The 21,935-nt window shown below is 33.5% G+C and overlaps 1 protein-coding gene across 1 annotated transcript; it reads left to right on the forward strand.

Moving 5' to 3' along the window:
• Positions 1–2,040: 2,040 nt before the first annotated feature.
• LOC143082343 (matrilin-1-like) lies at positions 2,041–13,914 on the forward strand. The gene is made up of 11 exons (XM_076257991.1): positions 2,041–2,138; positions 4,622–4,690; positions 5,578–5,883; positions 6,618–6,875; positions 7,698–7,718; positions 8,444–8,749; positions 9,563–9,820; positions 10,228–10,239; positions 11,843–12,139; positions 12,821–13,078; positions 13,803–13,914. The coding sequence occupies exons 2-11, from the start codon at positions 4,624–4,626 to the stop codon at positions 13,805–13,807; spliced, it is 1,788 nt and encodes a 595-aa protein (XP_076114106.1). The 5' UTR covers positions 2,041–2,138; positions 4,622–4,623; the 3' UTR covers positions 13,808–13,914.
• The last annotated feature ends 8,021 nt before the right edge of the window (positions 13,915–21,935 follow it).

Here is a 21,935-nt window from a genome sequence, read left to right on the forward strand (position 1 = left end):
TTAAAAGTTTTTCTTGTCACAATGTGCAATAGAAGTTGTATTAAATACTACACACAAAAAGAGTACAAGGACCTCCTCAAACATACATGTATATAACTATTGCAGTATTGATATACTTGAAATTTTATAAACATTCACATGAAAACGAATATGTTGTCCAAAAAAAAAAATAGTTTGAATATATTAAAACAATTCATGATTTTACTGCATTGAAGTCTTTGTCATCTATAAACGAATTTTAATGTAACTTGGAAGCAAAACATTCGAGGGACCGTATCAAAGACATAGACAACTACCTCTTTGCAATTGTATCGTCGAAAACGTTCGATATGTTCCGATACTCTATTTCCCGAGGATATCTGAATGGCACATAAAAGCTACTAAAACTCAACTTTATACTATAATAACTAAAATTCTTAACTTTGGAAAAACTATGACTATGTCTATAACACACGTTTAAAACTATGATCAATCAGAAATACCAATAAAATATTTCAAGAGGAATTAAAACCACCCTGCTATGCAAAATCACATTTAAATCATAGTTTCACATTCTATATGTACCTTAACATATTTAAACTAGTAAATACTACGTACAGTAAAATTTGGCATAACATTACATTGCATATAAGATAAACACCATTACCGGAGAAAAAAGCATAACATGTAAATAGAACAAGAAGTTTTTTTTCAAAGGTAGGGGGTCGATCCCGGGATAAAGGGTGGGAAATTTGGACTACCATTGGAAAATTATGGAACGTTTAATGAAGGTACAGAAATGTTGCCTAACAACAGGCCTACAGACCTCCTCAGAGTTGTTACAATAATTTCAAACGTGCAGATGCACATTTCGACAATATTTGATATATGTTCATTTTTTTTGCACTTCTTCAGTGGTAGCGAGTCGTCTTTTAAAAAATTAAATTACAGTTATAAATACTAGTCTTGCAAAACATTGAGTGAAATAAAATAGTCCACTATTGTAGAGTTATATTTTATATTCGAATCACTTCATGTTGATGTAATCTTTGTAGTCAGCTTCAAAACAAAGTTAATTCTGAGGAAAAAATAGGTTTTTTTCTAAATTATCAAGAAATCGGGATGGTAAGCGATCGAATTTCCAACTTTTTTCTGCATAATTATTGAAAATGACTTTTTCATTAATTTAATTGTTTTCTTACAGATAAAGAAATAAGATTTTTTTTCGTGTCAGGTGCAATGCTAGCCCTGGTGCCTGTTAGCTCCTGGAATAATTATGGGTGTCGTGGGGAATACAATGTATGTCCGGCTGTATAATAACACAGAAAAGATTTTGGTGCCGATCAATCCACGACACACAATCCGTACGCGCTCAAGGCAAATAGTGAAACAGCGCTTGTATTGCAACTGTTCTTTGTCTCAAAGTCACAGTGAGTCCGTCAATTAAACACGGTAAAATCTTTTCCATTTATTTAATAACAGTAAATAACAATTTTAATATACATTGTGCCATCCCCACCTCCAGAAAAATATTAGATAATTTGACACAAAAGAACTAGAAACATCTATTATAAAATAAATCAATAGTTGATAATCTTGCTGTTTAAAATTATTATCATAATTATCGAAGGAAATAAAAAAAAACAAAAAAAAAAACATGATTTTAAGATTGTGCAACAAATAATCAATGCATGTTATAATGGTAATTGTTGCGTGCTACATACAGTAACATTTTGTATGTCATTCTGAAATAGAAAAGTGTCTTGTTTCGTTTTAATCTGTGTGACAGGTTTTGGCCAACATTTCCATTATCGAAGAAGTATATTTTTCCGGTAAGATTTATATCTTTTATACTTTTAAATACTTAATCTTAAACAAAAAAAAGATCTATTGTAATTATAAAAATTAGTTAACTAAACTTGATGCAAATTCCCTTTATTCAGAAATAACAGACCATATTTTTTCACTAAGTGTAACACTCACATACCAACATAAAAAAATGTTCGATAATATATGGTATTTTATAAGTTAAACAATGCTTTTACTCTTCTAGTGGTACATTGTACCCGTTATCTTACCAAGTAAAACTCTGGTGGTAGGTCTCAGTCGTAGAAAAGCCAAGAATAAGGAGAAAACCCGGTTTTGTATAACAAAAAAAGGTACAAATTTACATTCGGTCACCAATAGCCAAAATATAGACAGTTTAATAATTTAAACTTTTATTGGATCTTTAAAACTTCAGAAGAGATTACTTCACATTTACCAATATGTACACTTACATCAGCAACCTTTAAATTCTAAAAGTAAACATAAAAACAATCAGTTTACAAATACTCATTAAATTTCAAACTAAAATAAGGAATCGTACTAGTCTTGACAAGTTGTGAAACATTGTATTCGATGTAGTAAAGCATGCGCAAAACAATCATGTTGGTCCCTTGATGGATGTCACATAACCTCTAGTTAAACACGTCACGAACCCCTCCACACAAATACCCAACTACTAATTAATACAAACACAAATACGACTTGAACTGGGCCCAACTTTTACTGTTTAATGTATTCTGGGCAATATTCTGTAAAGTGTACAACAAAACGTCGTCATTGGTTGAAAATGTCCTAACCAATGCAAATTCAACCACTGACGTGACGTTTAACAGAGGCGGATTTAGGGGGGCCAGGGGGCCCGCCCCCCCCTTTTTGGGAAAAAAATTGGTTGCTCATATAGGGAATCACTGAAGCGTGACTCGAGCGGGCCCCCTCTTAGGTCAGTCAGTGGGCCCCCACTTATGAACAATTCTGGATCCGCCACTGTTTAATACTTTTATTTTAGAGTACTATGAACTATTTAATTACCCATAGTCCTTCAAATTCTGAAACAGCGATTTAACGAAAGGGTATAGAATTCTGAGGTAACCGTTAACTGGCGAATCATTGATTCTGTCAAATTTTCAGTCGTCAGAATTTGACTAGGTTTAATGGGTATAGAGAAACACATCTTATCACTGTATACATTTTACTTTTATACGATCTTTGTCATTGAAATTGAAGTAAAAGACGACCGTTGTGAATTTTCCAAATTCTGTCAATTCTGTCTACTCGTGTCAAAAACAGTATACCATTTAATGTACACAGACTACATAATAAAGTTCAGATAGGCTGTTTATATTGCAGTTGAACCATTGTGATCACTCATAGAGTTTCCTCCAAGTAGGTCTCCTCCTGTAATAAATGGACTGTTCCCTATATATATATATATATAGAATACTAAGGGAGCTACCATTTGATTTTTATGGGGGGGGGGGGGGGGGGGGGGCTAGGATGAAAAATTTTGTCCTGCATTTTTTTTTAGCTGTAATCTCTGTCCTGCCTTTTTATTTGTCGCTCTGTTCGGTCCTGCCTTTTTTTTTTTTTTTTTTAGTTTATCCTGACTTTTTTTACCTTAATTGTCGTCCTGACTTTTTTTTTTTTGCAAGCGTCTCATCCTGCCTTTTTTTTTTACTCAAAACTCCTGTCCTGCCTATTTTTTTCAAATTTCATCCTAGCCCCCCCCCCCCCCCCCCCCCCCATAAAAATCAAATGGTAGCTCCCTAAAATTACGAGGTCCAATTTGTCAGACGTCATCGGGTAAAAACGACAAATCAAAGAATTCAACTCTATATATAACTAACAAAGGACAATGGTGTAGATTAAAAATTACACCACTCCAGACCCTTTTGTTTTCCACATGATTAATATTGCCAATAATTAACAAGTTCCGGGTCGAATCCGATACCGATACCAATAGTATATTCACCTGTTAGCTATTACCTTATCTGTACGTTCTGCATTTGACAGGCGCACCACCAAACGGTGTATTTAGGATTTTGCTATATACACGGGTCATAATCAAAGGGCTGACACTACTAAATTCAATCATTGTCAAATTGTTCCCTATTGTAGTTTTATTCAGCAATCAGCAAGACTTTCTAAGATAACTAATATAGGACAATGCTGTTGTATAAAAAATACTCCATTCCTGGATAGCCAGGACCTTTTGTTTTTCCAAATAATTAATATTACCAATAATTGATAAGTTCCAGGTCGACGGATTCAAACAGAAAGATTTGAAAGCAGAGAAAACTTTGTATCTTATAATCGACAGGACTTTATCAGATGACAATACTAATTACTAAAATAAGGCTTAGGCATAGTTATATACTTTAATTCAGTCACGGACCCGCGATATCACGGGTGTGTACTTGTATATATATATATATCTACCTTTCATACTAGTATAGAAAAAAAAGAAGATGCGATATATGGTTGCCAATGAGACAACATTCCACAAATAACCAAATGACACAGAAATTAACAGCTATAAATACGGCCTTCAACAATAAGCACACCGCATTGTCAGCTATAAGAGGCCCCTGACTTAGGACAGGCACATACATGCATACAGAATGTGGCGGGAAAAGTTTTGATCGGAACATATCATTTTTTACATAAAATCGTCAAAACACATTAATTAATATGCGAAGTAAAAACGCAAGTGTACAAATTACTTCATTTTCAAATGTATATTTTAGGAAATGTCTAAATGAACCTCCTGATGAACGCTATAAATAGACTTTTTCAAGTATTTCCCATTTAATTACAGATATGAAAATTTTAAGTGTTTTCGTATTGCTACTTTTGACAAAACCTTCAGATGCAAAGAACACAAAAGGTAAGTGTAAAACACACGGGGTTCATGACTTTGGGCTGGCACATTTGTTAAATACGATATGGCATTTCAAAACTAGTCTTCCTTATCGTCCCACTTTCAGATCTTAGTGTGCTAAGAAAATATATATACACGAAACATACTATTGTAATTACTGTAAACAGGATACTACTTAATTGAATTACAAGAAAAACATAATAAGAGGTCAATAACTTTTACCTATAATGGTTTATTTTAACAAATTGTGACTTGGATGGAGAGTGACACTCATACCACAACTTATCGTATCTACATACCGTATGATAAATGCTCACAGTTTCTAAAATCAATTTCAAATCCTTAACTTGCAAGTTAAGCATGAAATCTTATTATTATTCACTCTAATATTGGTCACTGTGCTTCCTGTTATATTACTTACAGTTACGTCATAATCATATGTTGCAAATGTTCTTGTGTACACAGTACCAGAAGACACTCAAGATCTTGTACAGTGCCCAGATGGAAAATATTACAAGAGGGTACACATTTATAAACTATTGGAAAATCGTATGGAAAAGTACAGGACACATTGAACAAGTGAAATTTTTCTAAAAATAAAATGTAAATAAAAAGGGAATTTCTCATCCTGTAATATAAAAAAGGAAAAAAAAACAATTTTACATTTTGGCTAATTCCCTTTTTTCAAACACAAGTAGATAGAAAGAAAAACGCAAATAATTTGATAATTGCTGAAGGTGTTGACAATTATATCCATCAATATTTCATGAATCGCCCTTTATTCACAAATTAGGATTACACTCTCCAAATAAAGTTTGACCAAGAAACTCGTTTTTAATGCAACAGTATGTCACCTATTGCCTTTTATGTCATTGCTTTTTAATATTTTATAGGATGTGGAACGAAGGCAGATGTGATGTTTGTTTTGGATTCTTCTGGAAGCGTCGGATCTTCAAACTGGCAAATCATGTTGAAATTCGTTCAAAATGTTATCAATATATTTACCATCGGCAAAGATGATGTTCAAGTTGGTGTTGACATCTATTCAGGTTCTCCATCTTCACAAATAAAGTTAAACTCGTACCATTCCAAAACACAACTTATGAACGCGGTGAAAGGCATTTCATATGTTGGTGGAGGAACAGCAACGCATCTTGGTATACAACACATGACTAATACCAGTTTCTCATCATCATACGGTAATTATTGGATGTAACACGTCTTCTGATTGGCTGATTGTTTTTCTACCAATTCATTGACATCAAACATTCTTTTGAAGATTAACTTCTTAAAAATGTTAAAATTAACTTCTTAAAAATGAAATTAAAATTAAATCAGTTCGAATGGTTGCAATAATTTTTCTTAATATTCTCAAAATTGCTGTACACACTTTTAAATAACACACTACGTGTACAAGCGAGTTGACCATTGTGCACCCCATTTTTGATTTTATTTCTTTGTAGACAGAAAAAAAATATTATAATTATACCGTAATTAACTTTTCTTCTTACTTCATTAGTCCACTCCACATGCAGGTATTGTTATTGTTATGCAGATGCAATCATCATCTGCGATGATAGCGTTGTTCCCAAGGACTTCGAACGTTGACCGTGGAATAGATGGCAGACGTCATCCAATCAATTACGTTGAATTTCGCGGTTGTGTTTTCTCTTTTATTAGGGGTAAGACAACGGTTGAGTATTCAACAACCAGAAAAAAAATCTGCATTGTATTATAATAATGCTAGAACGGTATAGAAGAAGAAATGCATGAACATTTGTGTTTTTTTCAACTTGCAATACATATATGTTTATATTAATATGTTATATATTTATATTACTTTTTCGCTCGCTCGCGAATTCGGATGTATATGTGCTGTAAGCTGGTTTAACAAGAAAAAATATATAATAATACATGCACATGTGTAATTCAGGAAGCCGGTCTGGCGTTCCAAAGATAGGGATCATTATGACAGATGGAAAGTCTAATTCAAAAGTTGAAACGCTGTCTGCTGCTAAAGATTCCAAGAGTGAAGGAATACTACTGTTTTCTATTGGGATTGGTAGCAGTACTGATAGTGCAGAACTGAGGGGTATAGCTAATGACCCAGATAGTGACTTTTACTTCACAGTAAACGACTTCAAAGCTTTGAAATCTATCGAAAGTAGCCTTGCTTCAAAAGCATGCACAAGTATGTATATATATATATAAATGATAAATTGTAGCTGTTTTTAAATAAGATTTTGTTGAATTTAATTGATTATGCAGTATAAAATGTAGGTCATGGCGTATTGGGGACGGATGCGGAAAAAAAGAAATTCACTGAGATGGAGGACATTAAAAAACAAACGGCTAAAAGTGGAACAGAGGACATGTGTTATAGTAGTAACAATGTTGCTTTGTAACGGATTCCACAGTCTTCTTTGATGTGCAGAGCTTACGAGACTCTTCTGACAAGTTGCGTCAGTATCCTAGCAATCGTATAGTTAATCCACATAGCCAAATGAGCGTTCATCATGAGCAGGATGTTTGGTGTTGGGAATGGGAAATTAAGATAAATCAATTTTAAAGTATACCATATCAAATGTTATGGTTAAATAAAGAAGAGATATAATTACAATATGGATATGTGAAATCATCAATATTGTTTAATATTATTTTGGAATAATTGGCTTTAACGCTATTCAATGGCCTAATGTATCTTGCAAATTATAGCCATTTAATAATGATTTAATCAAATAGATTGTCGACTTGGTTGTTTAACGGACTGATTTTTTTTTTTTTTTTTTTGTGTCTTTTATGCTTTTATATCAGAATTATGTATGTTTGTTGTGTTAATGTATGTATTTGTCGGTTATAAAAGCTCAAAGAGATTATGTTATTGTTTTGTGACATGCCGACCTTAAAAACTCTTTTGATTTGATTTGATTTTGTGTAAATTAAATCCTTAAATTATAATTCAATACTATAAAGGCTTGTATGTACATGTACATATGTTATTCCTTGTTTTCAGTTTTCACGCCACAATCTACTGGTAAGTACTTAAAATGTAAAGTGAGTATTCAAAATGACCAGACACTGAAACACTCAACAAAATGAAAAGTCGAAAACACAATCAACTTTGTAAGCAAAACTCAATACGGTAACTTTACAATGAGCAACACGAACCCCAACCAGAAGTGAAAGATGAATTCAAACTGTCTTAGACGGGTCTCTAATGCCTCTCAAGTAATCACTGTGCCTGTTAGTATCTGTAAACTGCACATCAGGGTAAACTTAATGGATTTAACTTTCGTGTGCGTCCTTGACATTTTTTTTTAATTTTCATAATGGTACAACTTTTTTTTACTGAAACAAAATATACATGTACACAAGTTTATGACTACATTTTATGTATTTTGACAGGTTGTGGATACATAAACTTTCTTCCTCATAAGTGCACCTTCATATTATAATCACTGAAGTATACATAAGTTTTAATTATAAAACAGGAAAATGATATATGGTTTTTAAAATTATCATGCAGTGGCGGATCCAGAAAATTTCATAAATGGGGGCCCAATGACTGACCTAAGAGGGGGCCCGCTCCAGTCACGCTTCAGTGATTCCCTATATAAGCAACCAAATTTTTTCCCAAAAAGGGGGGGCCGGGCCCCCCTCTAAATCCGCTCTGTCATGGAAACAACAAAGAGGGGTATTTATTTATCCGTCTTAGTTTGTTTCAATTATATTATAATAACATATACTTCTAATTACCAGGTTGCAATGCTGGAGCGGACCTCGTTTTCCTGGTTGATAATTCTGGCAGTGTTGGATCCACCAACTTTCAAACCACTTTGAAGTTTATGTCCGACATAGTTGACGGCCTGGACATTGCCAAAGATAAGTTTCAAGTTGGCGTAGTAACTTTTCATACACCAGTGAAGGCGGAGTTTAACCTAGACAAGTATCATAGCAAGAAGGATATAAAGAATGCCATAATGTCAATCAAGTACCAGGGAGGTGGAACAAATACCGGAGATGCTATTAAATATCTTCATTCCACATCGTTCTCCCACTCGTCAGGTACATGTAGTTAAAAATTATTTTGAGTTATCTCCCTTGGCATAATATTTTCGGTGATCTCCCTTGACAACAAAATTTATTTCAACTGAAAAATTATCACGTGCTTTATTGTTCTTAAGCATGACCAAATTATGAGATGTATATTTATTTTTGTTAAATAAAAAATATCAAATAATCAGTTTTAAGTCTTGGACATAGATATTATGATCCAGTTTCCGTAACGTTATAAACTATTTGTATAAAGCTTTCTATTGCAAGTGGTAGAAGAAATTATGTTTCATACCTTGTATACAGATGCGTTATGTTACAAAGTTTCCTTCTATCAAATGTCCATTGTCATTGACCTCATTGTAATGGTTCAGCGACTGTTTGAAAAACCTGTATGTTTATTCCTTGTCATGAGCAGTGGGATAACTTTATTTGTATAGTTGGTATACACGAATCTTGCAAGGTTTATATTTGATACAGAACTTTTTATGGTTAGTTTAGTCTCTGATGTTCTAATAAAAATAGGAAAACCATGTTTGGTATTTGGATTAATTGTAAAGCCTTCTTGTCTTCCGACATGGTTATTCTAAACTTTTAAATTACTTCATTTGCATATATCAAAAATACATCGGTAATGCGTGGTTATTTTACATATTATACTTGTTGTATCATCTTTTCCACTAAGACTTTTAACACAAAATCAATCGTGTTCAGTAAAACAGGCAAACAAATTTTGAAATAGTAAATTCTTACTCATGTCTTAAACAAATGGAGCAATTTTTAACATATCCAAATATCCAATAATGAAATTATTCAAAAATTCAGGGCACAGACCTGGACACCCAATGATTGGAATTTTGATAACAGACGGATATTCATCAAATAAAGCACAGACACGAGAAGAGGCCAGGAATGCCCGACTCAAGGGAATACGAATGTTTTCTATTGGAGTTGGTAGTTCTGTAGATGCAACAGAAATCCAGAGTGTTGCCAGTGAACCAAAGAGTCAGTTTGTCTTTACAGCTGCTAACTTTAACTTGCTGAAATCAATCAAGACTATAGTCTTGAGTAAAGCTTGTGAAGGTATGTTATTAAATATTCATTTGTTTTTCACATGCATTTTTCAAAGCATAAACATTCTCTAAAAAGTGCGACCAACAAAGTGCTTTTTATCAATATGAAATTAATCAAAACATGCATTAAGTCGATTTATTTTTTAAAGAATGATATATTTTTAAAAATTATAGAAAGAAAGATTCAGTTTATACATTTACCAAATATCCTACTTTATATTGGTTTTCTATATGGGTACAACTCCAAGGTACTGCGTTCCTGCCCGTAGAAGGTAACATTGTACGAACATGGAATTGCTATATTGTGATGCATCTAACAACACCAATTTGACTTTCATTGATTAGCTTAATGTAAATTCATCGTCTTGATCTAATAAAATCGTCTTGATCTAATAAATGTATAATCTTTATTTACAGTCGCCGAAATTAGTAAGTATTCATGTTTTTCTTCGCATATAATTGAATAAAATAAAATAATTCATAATCAATATTTTTTAGCTTATTTTGACAAAAATGAACCATTTCACTATTTGCATTTCATTAATGATTGAGCCAAAAAAAAATAATATATAAGATTTTTAATATATCTCGTAGCTAGTGCCCCTTTAAATAAAGAAATTGAAAACATGTAGCAAGTGTGGTTAACGAGCTCAATGATCTGATTGAAAATGTCGCATTACATCTCAGATCTCATGAAACAGTATTCCGATGTAAAAGTTTTATTGTGAAAATGACAAAGGTTTTACAGGCTCTGATCTAGTAGTTCTAGACCATTGTACATAATCTCTTAATAGTTTCTCAGATGCTCATAAATTAAAGAGATTGTAATGAACTCATGTGGATACAAATAAAGGCAACAGTAATATACCGCTGTTCGAAATTCATAAATCGATTGAGAAAAAAAACAAATCCGGGTTACAAACTAAAACTGAGGGAAACACAACGTTAAAATGTAACACACACAGAAACGAACTATAATATAACATTGGCCATTTTCCTGACTTGGTACAGGACATTTTAAGAAAAAAATTGTGGGTTGAACCTTGTTTTGTGGCATGCCAAAACTCCCGCTTTTATGGTAATGTTAAATATTACATTAAAATGACAACATTACATGACAGGACTACAATACAAATAAATGGGAGAACATATAGGACAGAGAAACACACGAATAGTAGCTAACAAAAGGTACCAGGTTTAAAATTTAATACGCCAGACGTGCGTTTCGTCCACACCAGACTAACCAGTGACGCTCAGATGAAAAAAGTTCGAAAGCCAAAACAAGTACAGAGTTGAAGAGCATTGAGGACCAAAAGTTCCAAAAAGTTGTGCCTAATACGGCTAGGGTTTTCTGCCTGGGATAAGAACATCCTTATTATGTAGATAAATTATAAGGATATCCTTACAATATCGATAAATATTACAAATTGTTGTATGCGAGAAAGAAAAAAACGTTTCATATTTTCACAACAATTAAACATTTTCTAAAACACCCAAACAATTTATGAGTTGAAAAAAATAGAAGTATGCTAATATTTTAACTTTGTTTATTTTCATTCGAATATCAAGTTTACGTCAAAGAATGTGTATTTATGTTATGCAATCAAATATAAATGATCAGTTCGCATCTTCATGTGAATTTTGAGCTCACAAAAATAATTTCTTAGGCTGCATACACTGTTGCGGTTGTTCCGTTTTATATCATTCGCTTTTCAAACTGATTTTGTTAAGAACTCGTTCCTCATTTTTCATGATTATGTGCGGCTGTGCGCACGAAAAGTTATAATCCGATATTTTATTTAAAAATGGGAGTTCAATGATCCGATATAACGGAGGAAGGGTACAGAGAAAGGAAGTATTTAACCCTTTTATTTTGCGCAAATGGAAAAAAAGAATAAGATAAAAATGCACAATTTAATTAGAGCAGCATAATTTTACTTGTCACGAAACACATACATAAGTAGAAGGATTGAGCGTTGCTACCAACAGAAATTCAAATCAATAACTAACTTTATTTGTTTCATTTTTGCAGCTTGTTGGGGCAAGACTGATTTAGTATTTGTCCTTGAAGATTCTTGTCATGTAGGAAAACAAAATTTCCAGAAAATGTTAGACATTGTTGAAGACCTTGTACAAGAAGTCCCGGTTGGCAAAGGAAATGTTCAAGTTGGTGTCAATACATTCAGATGTACTGCGAGTACAGAATTCGAAATCGGAAAGTATAAAAAGGGAAAAGACATCATCAGAGCTGTCAATAAAATAAAATACACTGGAGGAAAGGTGAATACCGGAAAAGCTATTGAATATACAAGGAAGAACAGTTTTCCAGGTATATGAATACTTGTATCATTTAAATCTCGTTTGATACATATGCGAAATATTCGCAACTGAACGTTTCGCAGAAGTAGATTGAGACAGCAGCCGAGCAGTCATTTATTATTTTGATTTAAGGAAGAACATTATATTTGGTACATGTATATGCCAAGTAGATAATTACTAAATGACACACATACAAATTGTTAACACTTACAAATGTATTATCAAAATCTTTAAATGAATTCATTATTGTTAAGGATTTTATTTTATACCAGATAAAAAAAATAAGAGGATGTGGAATGATTGCCAATTAGACCAACTCTCCACCAGAAACCTAATGAAGAAGAAGTTAAAAAATATTCGATTCTGTACGGCCTTCAAATATGAACAAAACCCATACAGCATAGAAAGTTATTAAGAAAACTAATCATAAAGACTAATTAAAAACAATTTGATGTTTCCAATAGTAAAAGTGGAGAAGGAACTACTCACCCTTCCAAAGCACCTGCGATAACCCAAATTTTGATAGATTCGTGTTGCACACTCTTAAGTGTTTGGTTTTGTGGACTGTTGTTTTTGTGTTCGTCTGTTAACTTTGGTCATGATGTATCTGTCTTATTCTTATCTATGATTTGTCTCTAAATGTCTAGTTTTTATAAGAGACGCATCTTTTAAATTTAAATGTATCCCTCAGATTCTCGCAGCAAGGCAAAGAAAATGATGGTCATACTAACAAATGGATCTGACAAGGGACTTTCCAAAACACTGGGAGAAGCTCAGAAGGCGAAAAACAGCGGGATAAAAGTGATGGTGATAGGCATTGGCTCCCATACTAACCAGGAACTTTTCAAAGAGATGGCAACAGAGCCGTATAACAAATATGTTTTCTCCGACTCAAGCTTTGATCCTCTACGAAACATGCGAGATGTTCTTATACAGCGGAAATGTTCAGGTAAATAAATAAATAGAGGATTGTGTTGTTTCTTAGCTCTGTTTAAACTAAAACATAAATACACTTAATTCACTAAAGAAAATATTTGTTCTGTATTGCATATAAAATTTCTGAACGATAAGAAGGGGTGCCTGGGCTCCCGTTATGGAGCTACAATGATGGTAAATTCAGACTTTTTACTTTTAATCCAATATTTGTCTAGTTTGGTTTCCCTTCTTTTAAATGCCTGGATCTGCATCTAGGTCGATGTCTGAAATGGTGTGAATGTCTTTGCACGGTTGAAATCACTAGGCTTCGATCTCTTAAATCAAAGTATTCCATTCAAGAAACGTTTAAAACAGATATAATTAATTGAAGTGTTTTTTGGGACTTTATTTTCTATGAAATTTGTTATAAAAAATCGCAGTCATTCCTGTATCTTATAATAAGCTGATTATGTTAACTTCCATGATTAGAAAGTTGTTCAAGATTTTTAAGTTATTATTTAGGGAGCTACCATTTGATTTTTATGGGGGGTGAGGGGTGGGGGCTAGGATGAAAAATGTCGTCCTGCATTCCTTTTTTTATCTGTAATCTCTGTCCTGCCTTTTAATTTTTCACTCTAATAATCTTATTTTCAAAACTCCTGTCCTGCCCATTTTTTTTCAAATTTCATTCTAGCCCCCTCCCCATAAAAATCAAATGGTAGCCTCCTTACTTAGTTCGTTTTCTTATTTTGTTTCAGCTTAAGAGTTACTTTGCCTACAACGTGGATGATGAGATGTTATGGACAGATTCAGAAACTAATGAAGACTTATTAATTGCTTTCAAAAATTAAATTGCACCTTGAAATTTAAGTTCTTGTTTTTGAAAATATATAAATTTGGCGCCAAAACAAATATTGAAATATGCTGAAATATGAACGTTAATTAGGATATGTGGTCTTTTCGCGTACGTTTTGTACCTCAATGAGACATCAATCTGACCACAAGAATAACCAAAAGATATTTATAGAGGGCAGTATATATACATGTTGTCTTCAACATTCGACAGGCTTCCATACACTATGTCAAACTCAAAATCGCCCAAAGTCTATTTAAAATTTTGAACGGAGATTTAAAATAAAATTGAGAAAGGAAATGGGGAATATGTCAAAGAGACAACAACCCGAACAAAAAGCAGACAACAGCTGAAGGCCACCAATGGGTCTTCAACGCAGCGAGAAAATCCCGCACCCGGAGGTGGTCCTCAATAAAGGTCGATTACATGTTGATGTCAAGTGAATTAACTTTGATGTCTGTTTTGCCAAAGCTCTGAAGTAGTAAAGAGAGTAAAGGTAGATATATGATGGATATTCTTTATTTTTGTTGCTGAGACAGCAATCAAAACAACACACTAAAACAAGAAAAAAACATTTGAAGGTATAGGGAGTTTTACGGAAGCGTATTAGCGCCACACATTTTTTTTTCATTTTTCTTCCTATGTTTGCGTTACAACGCAAACCTTTGCGTTATAACGCAAACCTTTTCTTTTAGGGTCTATAATAACTTGTATCAATTTTGTCGTCGATTTTATTCCTTCTATTGTATGGGGAACTACACTGACGTAGGAGCCAAAGTAAAAAATGTGGGTAATTATTAAAGTGCGCCTCTCCACACTTTTTGACCATTTTTATTAAAATTGCAATTAAAAATGAAAATGATACTAGACTATAAGACTTTGTAAGATGTTTTTGCTTTTAATATTCAAAAGTTTGACCTCCCACTTTCCAGTCTACTTCTACGCCGTTGAAATAATACTAAAAGCTATACGCTGTAACTAAACTTGAAAGGTAATACAATACACTGGCGATACTATAATCGCTCTTTCTCTGAAGGAATAAAAATTTGTCCAAAAACCATATAAACAAACTTCAAATATCCTTTAGTAATCCTCCACATTGTCGAGGGTTGCGTGTGATCCTTCTAGTGTCTAGAGATGAATAGATTTAGGACACATCCCATCATAAATCGCAACTTTTATTTCACTGCAAAAACTGTACATAAACCAGTGAGACGACACTTACTGTTCGTCTTCAAAAGCTTAATATAATATATATGTACATTGTTGGGAAACAAAAAAAACCTCTAGTTGAACACGATTTAGAAACAGGACGAAATGCGAAGCTCGCCGAAGGCATTAAATTGATATAATTAGAGCTATTTTCCTAATGCTTGTAGTTTAAATGTTTGGTTGGCTTGCTTGCTTTGTTTGTATAAATGTTACTCAAGCATTGTTTTCAAGATTGGCATCTGCGATCAATAGATAGGCGGGGCTTCAGCTTGTGTACATGTATACAAACAAAGCAAACAAGCCAACCAAACATTTAAACTGCAAGCATTAGAGAAATAGCTCTAATATCCTGTAGATATTTGCAATTGCGCATATTTGTGATTGATGGTAGCTTAACATCCATTAACAAGTATAACTTGTACGACTTTGCACCCCCCCCCCTCCCCCGAAGAGCTTTAGAAAAACAGTACATTAACGGGTGTTACACGGACTCTTTTTAGACGATACACGGACACTTTTTATGAATAGAATCACTCGAGCATGATCAGTGAGTTCATGGGCACTTTAACTTTCAATTAGATTTGAACTTTTTGGTTCACCGACTTATTTCCCGTCTTTTTATTGAACAAAATATTTACGTTAGCATCAATATCTTTTTTCAAACATTTCCAGTTAAATACTATTCACATAAGTACACTAAGGGATTAGACATTTAACTTCAATAGTGGGGGGGTTATGGTTTTCGGTTTTCTCCTAAAATAGATATTTTGATCCCAAATTTTATGAGAAAAAAATTATTATGGTCAAGCAGATGACAAATTAATGTTTTGAATGATTCCTGATTTTCCAAATACCGTTAATAGTGCTCATTGGCGGATCCGGGGGGAGGGGGTCCCTTTTTTTGTTGGCCGATAAATGCATTTGAATGGGGACATATAGTTGGAACCCCTCTTTTTAAAATGGCTGGATCCGCCCCTGGTGCTAATTTAAACAAAAACATTTGGGTGATGGCAGGGCCGTAACTACATTGAGGCAAATGAGGCAAATGCCTCATGTTAGAAATTTCAAAAAAAAAAACTTAAACAAAAGATTGTCTTAATATCAAATTGTTTTCACGGAAAGTGTCTAGCAAGAAGCAAGTTCTCCTCACTCTCTGGTGTCGCCCCTGCATGTTTTTCGTGATCCATGTTTCTATTTTACTTTTAGTTTTCAGAGTTGATGGTCTATTGTTTGTACTTCTATGTGACTGTCCGTACGGTGACCTATAGTTGTTAATGTCTGTGTCATTTTGGTCTTTTGTGGATAGTTGTCTCATTGGCAATCATACCACATCTTCTTTTTATATTGTCTTTTGTTCATTTGTTTTCCTACTTTATGACTATAGTCCGAGTGATGATTTTTATTTGTAAACGTGTGGTTTTGCAATGTTACATGCCCACCGATGTCCAGATATTGTGCGAGAAAATATTTTACGAATATACGATGCTACACAGACAAAAATTGTCGTTTCTGCATGGAGAATTGAACTTTAATATCAAAGAATACAAAACTGGCTTTCTTGGGGGAGGGGGGAGGGGTAGACAAAACTAGAAAGCTGACATGGTTTAAATTAAAGTAAGGTCACCAATTTCCAGGATTCAATTAATTTGGAAAAAAAAACAATAATGTATTGCCATATGACCTTTTTCCATTGAAGGGTTTAACTTGCATTAAGTCATGTTCAGACCCTCTAATAGAAAATAAAGGAATATGGAGTAAATGTGCACGAAACCTAATCGCACAGAGTCAATGCATAGAAAAAATTCTAAAAGACAATGGTCAGAGTTGCTGGAGAGTCTTTAACAATAAAAGAATCAATAATACCGTAAAACAGGGTTAAGATGGTCCCTAGTGCAGTGGCGGATGCAGGAATTTTCGAAAGGGGGGGTGCTAGCCCAGGGCAAAGGGGGGGGGTGCAGGGGGGGTGCAAACATATGTCCCGATTCAAATGCATTGATCGGCCAAAATAAAGGGGGGGTGCGGACCCCCGGAACCCCCCCTCTGGATCCGCCACTGCTAGTGTCGACTGAAGCAGTACTAGTACTTAAAGTACAAGCTGTCACTATATTTAAATCTAGTCATAAAAACAATAACCATAGACTAAGCACAATACAATTAAGACAAAAACAGACAGACAGATCCTGTATTAATGATTACGAGAATTTCGATTTTTGCTTTATCCTACATATCGGTCTTTTAATGTTTTCCATAAAACCTTAAAGTCTTAAATCACAATGAATCTATGTTCTTGCTTTGAGACCAGATTATTGTCGGAAAATAGCAAATTTTCTCGGCGAATATATTTTGCCTCACGATTAGAAGAGGCTAGTTACGGCCCTGGATGGCGTTGAAAAGTAAATAGTTAATATACTCAAAAAAGAACATACCGCCCCCTTTATGAAGCAAAATATTCGGTCAATAAATGTTTTCTTCAATATATGGACATGAATAGTATTTTGGACAATGCTGAAAGTAAAGAAAGGATGATACTGACGTGAACATTTTTAAAAATAAGACAGGAAATAAGTTAATAAAAATCAAATCTAATATCAAAAGATAAAACCCCTATCAACTCACCAATGCACGATTGATCCTATAAACAAAAAGTGTTCATGTAATACATGTCCAAATAAGGAGCAAATCTAGAAGAAAATCATTCAACTTATGTCATCAATTTTGGGCGGTAAGCTGCGATTGGATCATATAGTAACACGTGTTTAATCCCGATCAACACTTGCAGATCTAGAGACGAGCATGAATTTAAAAAAAAAATCAAAGTATATTCCTGAGTATATATATAATATTAAGACAAAATCCATTTTTTTTTTCATAAATCGAATTTATATCAGTGGCGGATCCATGTCTAAATCCAGAACAAAACAGGGGGGGGGGGGGGGGGGGGGTCCAACTTTATGTTCCTATTTAAATGCATTGATCTTCAAAAAAAAAGGGTTTTTCCAACCCCCGGGACCCCCACCACTGCATATTAAATTCATGTATTTGGCAACAAACGCGCGATTTTTACGATTTTTTTTAAGGCGGAATGGGGGGATTGAATGGCTCATCCTGCATTTTTTCATCAAAAATAAAGATCACAGCCTGTGTATTTTAAAATGAATTAGCCAACCCCCCCCCCCCCCTCCCCCTCCGCGCTTTCATTTTTATGAATCGTTATCTTACTTACCACTAAAATATTCCTTAATATGTTACTTTTTTACGAAGTTGCATTTTAAAAAGTCTTAAATGTGTACAACATTTATCTTTTACTTGAAATGGTTCTTTTTTTTTTATCAAATTATTAGATTCCTGATTTTTTTTCTTGAAAAAAATCTCGGTTGAAGGGAAATGCTTTATGGCTATCCAAATTTCTCAAATGTTTAGTCTTGCTTAAAGTATTATTACTTGAAACGTCGTACAAGTCAGATAAAAAACAAAAGTAACAAAACAAACAGGCCGGTTACAACCAGCCGAATAGTTTTTCTGCACTTGTAGTCAGGTCAAGGTCCTCGGCTATCCCCTCGGACCTGACTACTCGTGCAGAAAAACTATCCGGCAACGGTTGTTACCGGCCTGTTTCCTTGTTACCTTTGTATTTTATCTAATACATATATTGAGAATTCACCAACCTGTTGATTAGGTAAGAAAATACCTTGCTTTATTCTATTCTATGCTCAGCTGAATATTTAACGTGTTAGCTCAAAACGTAAGTCCACAGGAACACACAAAACTTTGCCCGATCACATTATCCAATTTCAAATAGATTTTCTCTTCAACCCGAAATGCCGCTTGCTAGGAGGATAAGCTAACAACAATTGTTTTTCTTTAGTTTGACTCAGCGGGTCAAATCCAAATTCGTGTTTTTATTAAAAGACAAATTTGGCGCCTTTTTTCATTGATTTTTATCCTTGAGGTGCAAATTCGTAAGTTCTATTCTAACTTTTATATATTGAAAAAGCTACATATGTATAAAAAAAAGGGGGGAAACAAAAAAAATTATAATAAACTAAACTTATTACCAACATCATCTATACATTGTAGTAGACGTAGGCCATACGTGCCAAATTCGCTTCTTCTCTTATTTTCTCAGACTATTTCTACAATCAGAATATGTTGTTATGATATTAACATTAAAAACTACAATAAAATATCAAAATAGATAGCACTTTCCTCCCCTTTCTTCATATCCCTCAAATCCGGGATTCGTCCCGGAACTAAAATATACAAAATGTAACGTGTACACAGGATAAGCGTGTCTATTTCTATTTAGAATGTGTTCGTTACCAGTTTGATACTGGATCCAAAATTGTTCTATTTACAAAATATGTAACAAACAATCTTTATTTATAAATTAACGTCAATGAACCAAAATATGTACAACTGCTCTTTACAATCTTTAATAAACTAGCTATAAACAATTCTACTTTAATATAAATATACAACTGGTACAAATTTGTCCTAGGTCAGGAACAAACTTGTCCTCCTGGTACAATAATGTACCCTACAAGTTTACACACTTGTCTCTGTTCTGTTGGTACAATTATGTACTTTACAAGGTGGTCACACAGACTCACACTTGTCCTATACGGTACAATACGGTTAAGCTTGTTAACGTACAAGTCCGTATTTCTAACAGGAACCAACCTGTTCTTTATTACACTTAGTAATATTATCTAATAAATCTGATATAAACGAGACTGCGATCTCGAATACCAACGTACCGTACCTTGGTCTTATACCTACGAAGACTTATGACAATCGACCCTGAGCTAGGAATCTCTCCTGCTTATATACCCCAATGGTAGCCGTACCATTATTATAGGAGGGGTGTTCTTCCAAAGTGTCTCATTACTCGTACTGACAGTTTCCTTTGGAACACCCCTTCACGTTTGACCTGACCCAAAGTTTACCCGCGAAATATCTTACTCTTTTCTATGTTTTATTAAAGTATATATACAATGCATAAAATAATGCTTCTACCGAACTGTAACCAATGTAAACAATCTAACCGTAGATACAAAATCATCACAAAAATTTAGAAGTCCACAGATAACATATTCAATGCAGCACTTTTATTTAAAAAAAAATAAGAGCTCATTGAGGGTAAATGACAAACATCAAGTGCATATCAGTGAACTTAGCAGTACATATAGAAAATATTAGAAAAATTCTAATTTTCCAATTTTCAACATCAAAATTCGAGTTGTGATAAAAGTTTGGAGGTTATTTCCCTTTCAACACTACAAATACAATGGTATGAACCCAGCCAGGCATATAACATGTATAATGTTCAATAATGTGTAATATGAATTTACACTTAAAAAATTATAAAGTAGCATACATCTTGTTTTGTGGTAGTATAAAGTGCAATAAAAACAAACCTTTGTATGATTACATGCAACTGGGAAGCTGCACGATGATTATAAAGAAAATGCATACATTAAAATGATTAAGCTTGGTAGGAATAATATTGTCAGCATCATGTCTGCCACGTGTTTGGCCTAGGAAAGCTATCTATTAAATATACTCTATTTAAAGCTAGAGGTGAGGTCTCTCAAGCAAGATAATATAGCAGTGCTTTCACAATTAAGTAACCATTTCAGTTTATTAGTTTTACTAAGATATGTACAGTTGTAACATGAATAATTAATTTAAAATCCAACATATAATGTATCAATAGAAGTATTACCCATGGGTTATAGATAGATCTCTTATTATTATTTGAAGTACACCAGAACAAGAATCTAAGTGCTCTTCGTCCTCTTTTTCACCTGAAGTGTATCGAGACACAATTCTATTTTCTAGTAAAGTACTCTGAGTCATACCTTTCTCGTTCAATATGCAAACTATGTTCAGATATTCGAAATGTAGTAACATATGTCATAGATGTACATTATGCATATGTCTACTTTGTTCAAATTATTCTACGGTAAAAAATTTCTCAATACCAAAAATTACATGAAACTTGCAAGATGTTGACAATTTTCTTTCAAAAAAGTACGGAAGCGTATTAGCGCCACACATTTTTTTTTTTTTATTTTTCTTCCTATGTTTGCGTTATAACGCAAACCTTTTGCGTTATAACGCAAACCTTTGCGTTATAACGCAAACCTTTGCGATATAACGCAAACCTTTGCGTTGTAACGCAAACATTTGCGATATAACGCAAACATTTGTTTTATCTTATTTCTTATTTAAGATTCAAAGGAAACAGTAGTTATTAATGGAGGAGGCTGGATATAATAAAATTTATCACCTTTGTAGTAATTGCAAAGTAAACTGCTTGAATAATTTGATCATACCAATGACTAATAATGAGCAGAATAATATAAGAAGATGTGGTATGAGTGCCAATAAGAAAACTCTCCATTTAAGTCACTATTCGTAAAAGTAAACCATCATAGGCCGAATTACGGTCTTCAACACGGAGCATTGGCTCACACTAAACAACAAACTATAAAGGTCCCCAAAAACGATATCCAAGTTACTACTAGTATATATATTACAAAGAAAATTGAGTAAATTGAGGTTATACCTAAGAAAAAAATCAACCCTGCTAATATAGCTATAACCGAATATAAATATACTTCCAAAGTAAGCTCTCGTTTGAGAACTGTGTAAAGTAGGTTACATTCAAACAAGCTACCCTTTGGCAATAAATGTATAGAATGAAGATGTTTTATTAATAAAATTATGTTCTCTCTATTCAAATTGCTACCCAAGCATCTTAAAAATACTTCATTATATTGAAATGAAAATTCAATGACTTTCTATCAAAGAATCTTGATCA

Source organism: Mytilus galloprovincialis, chromosome 1, assembly GCF_965363235.1.
Source record: "Mytilus galloprovincialis chromosome 1, xbMytGall1.hap1.1, whole genome shotgun sequence".
In the NCBI taxonomy this organism is placed as follows: domain Eukaryota; kingdom Metazoa; phylum Mollusca; class Bivalvia; order Mytilida; family Mytilidae; genus Mytilus; species Mytilus galloprovincialis.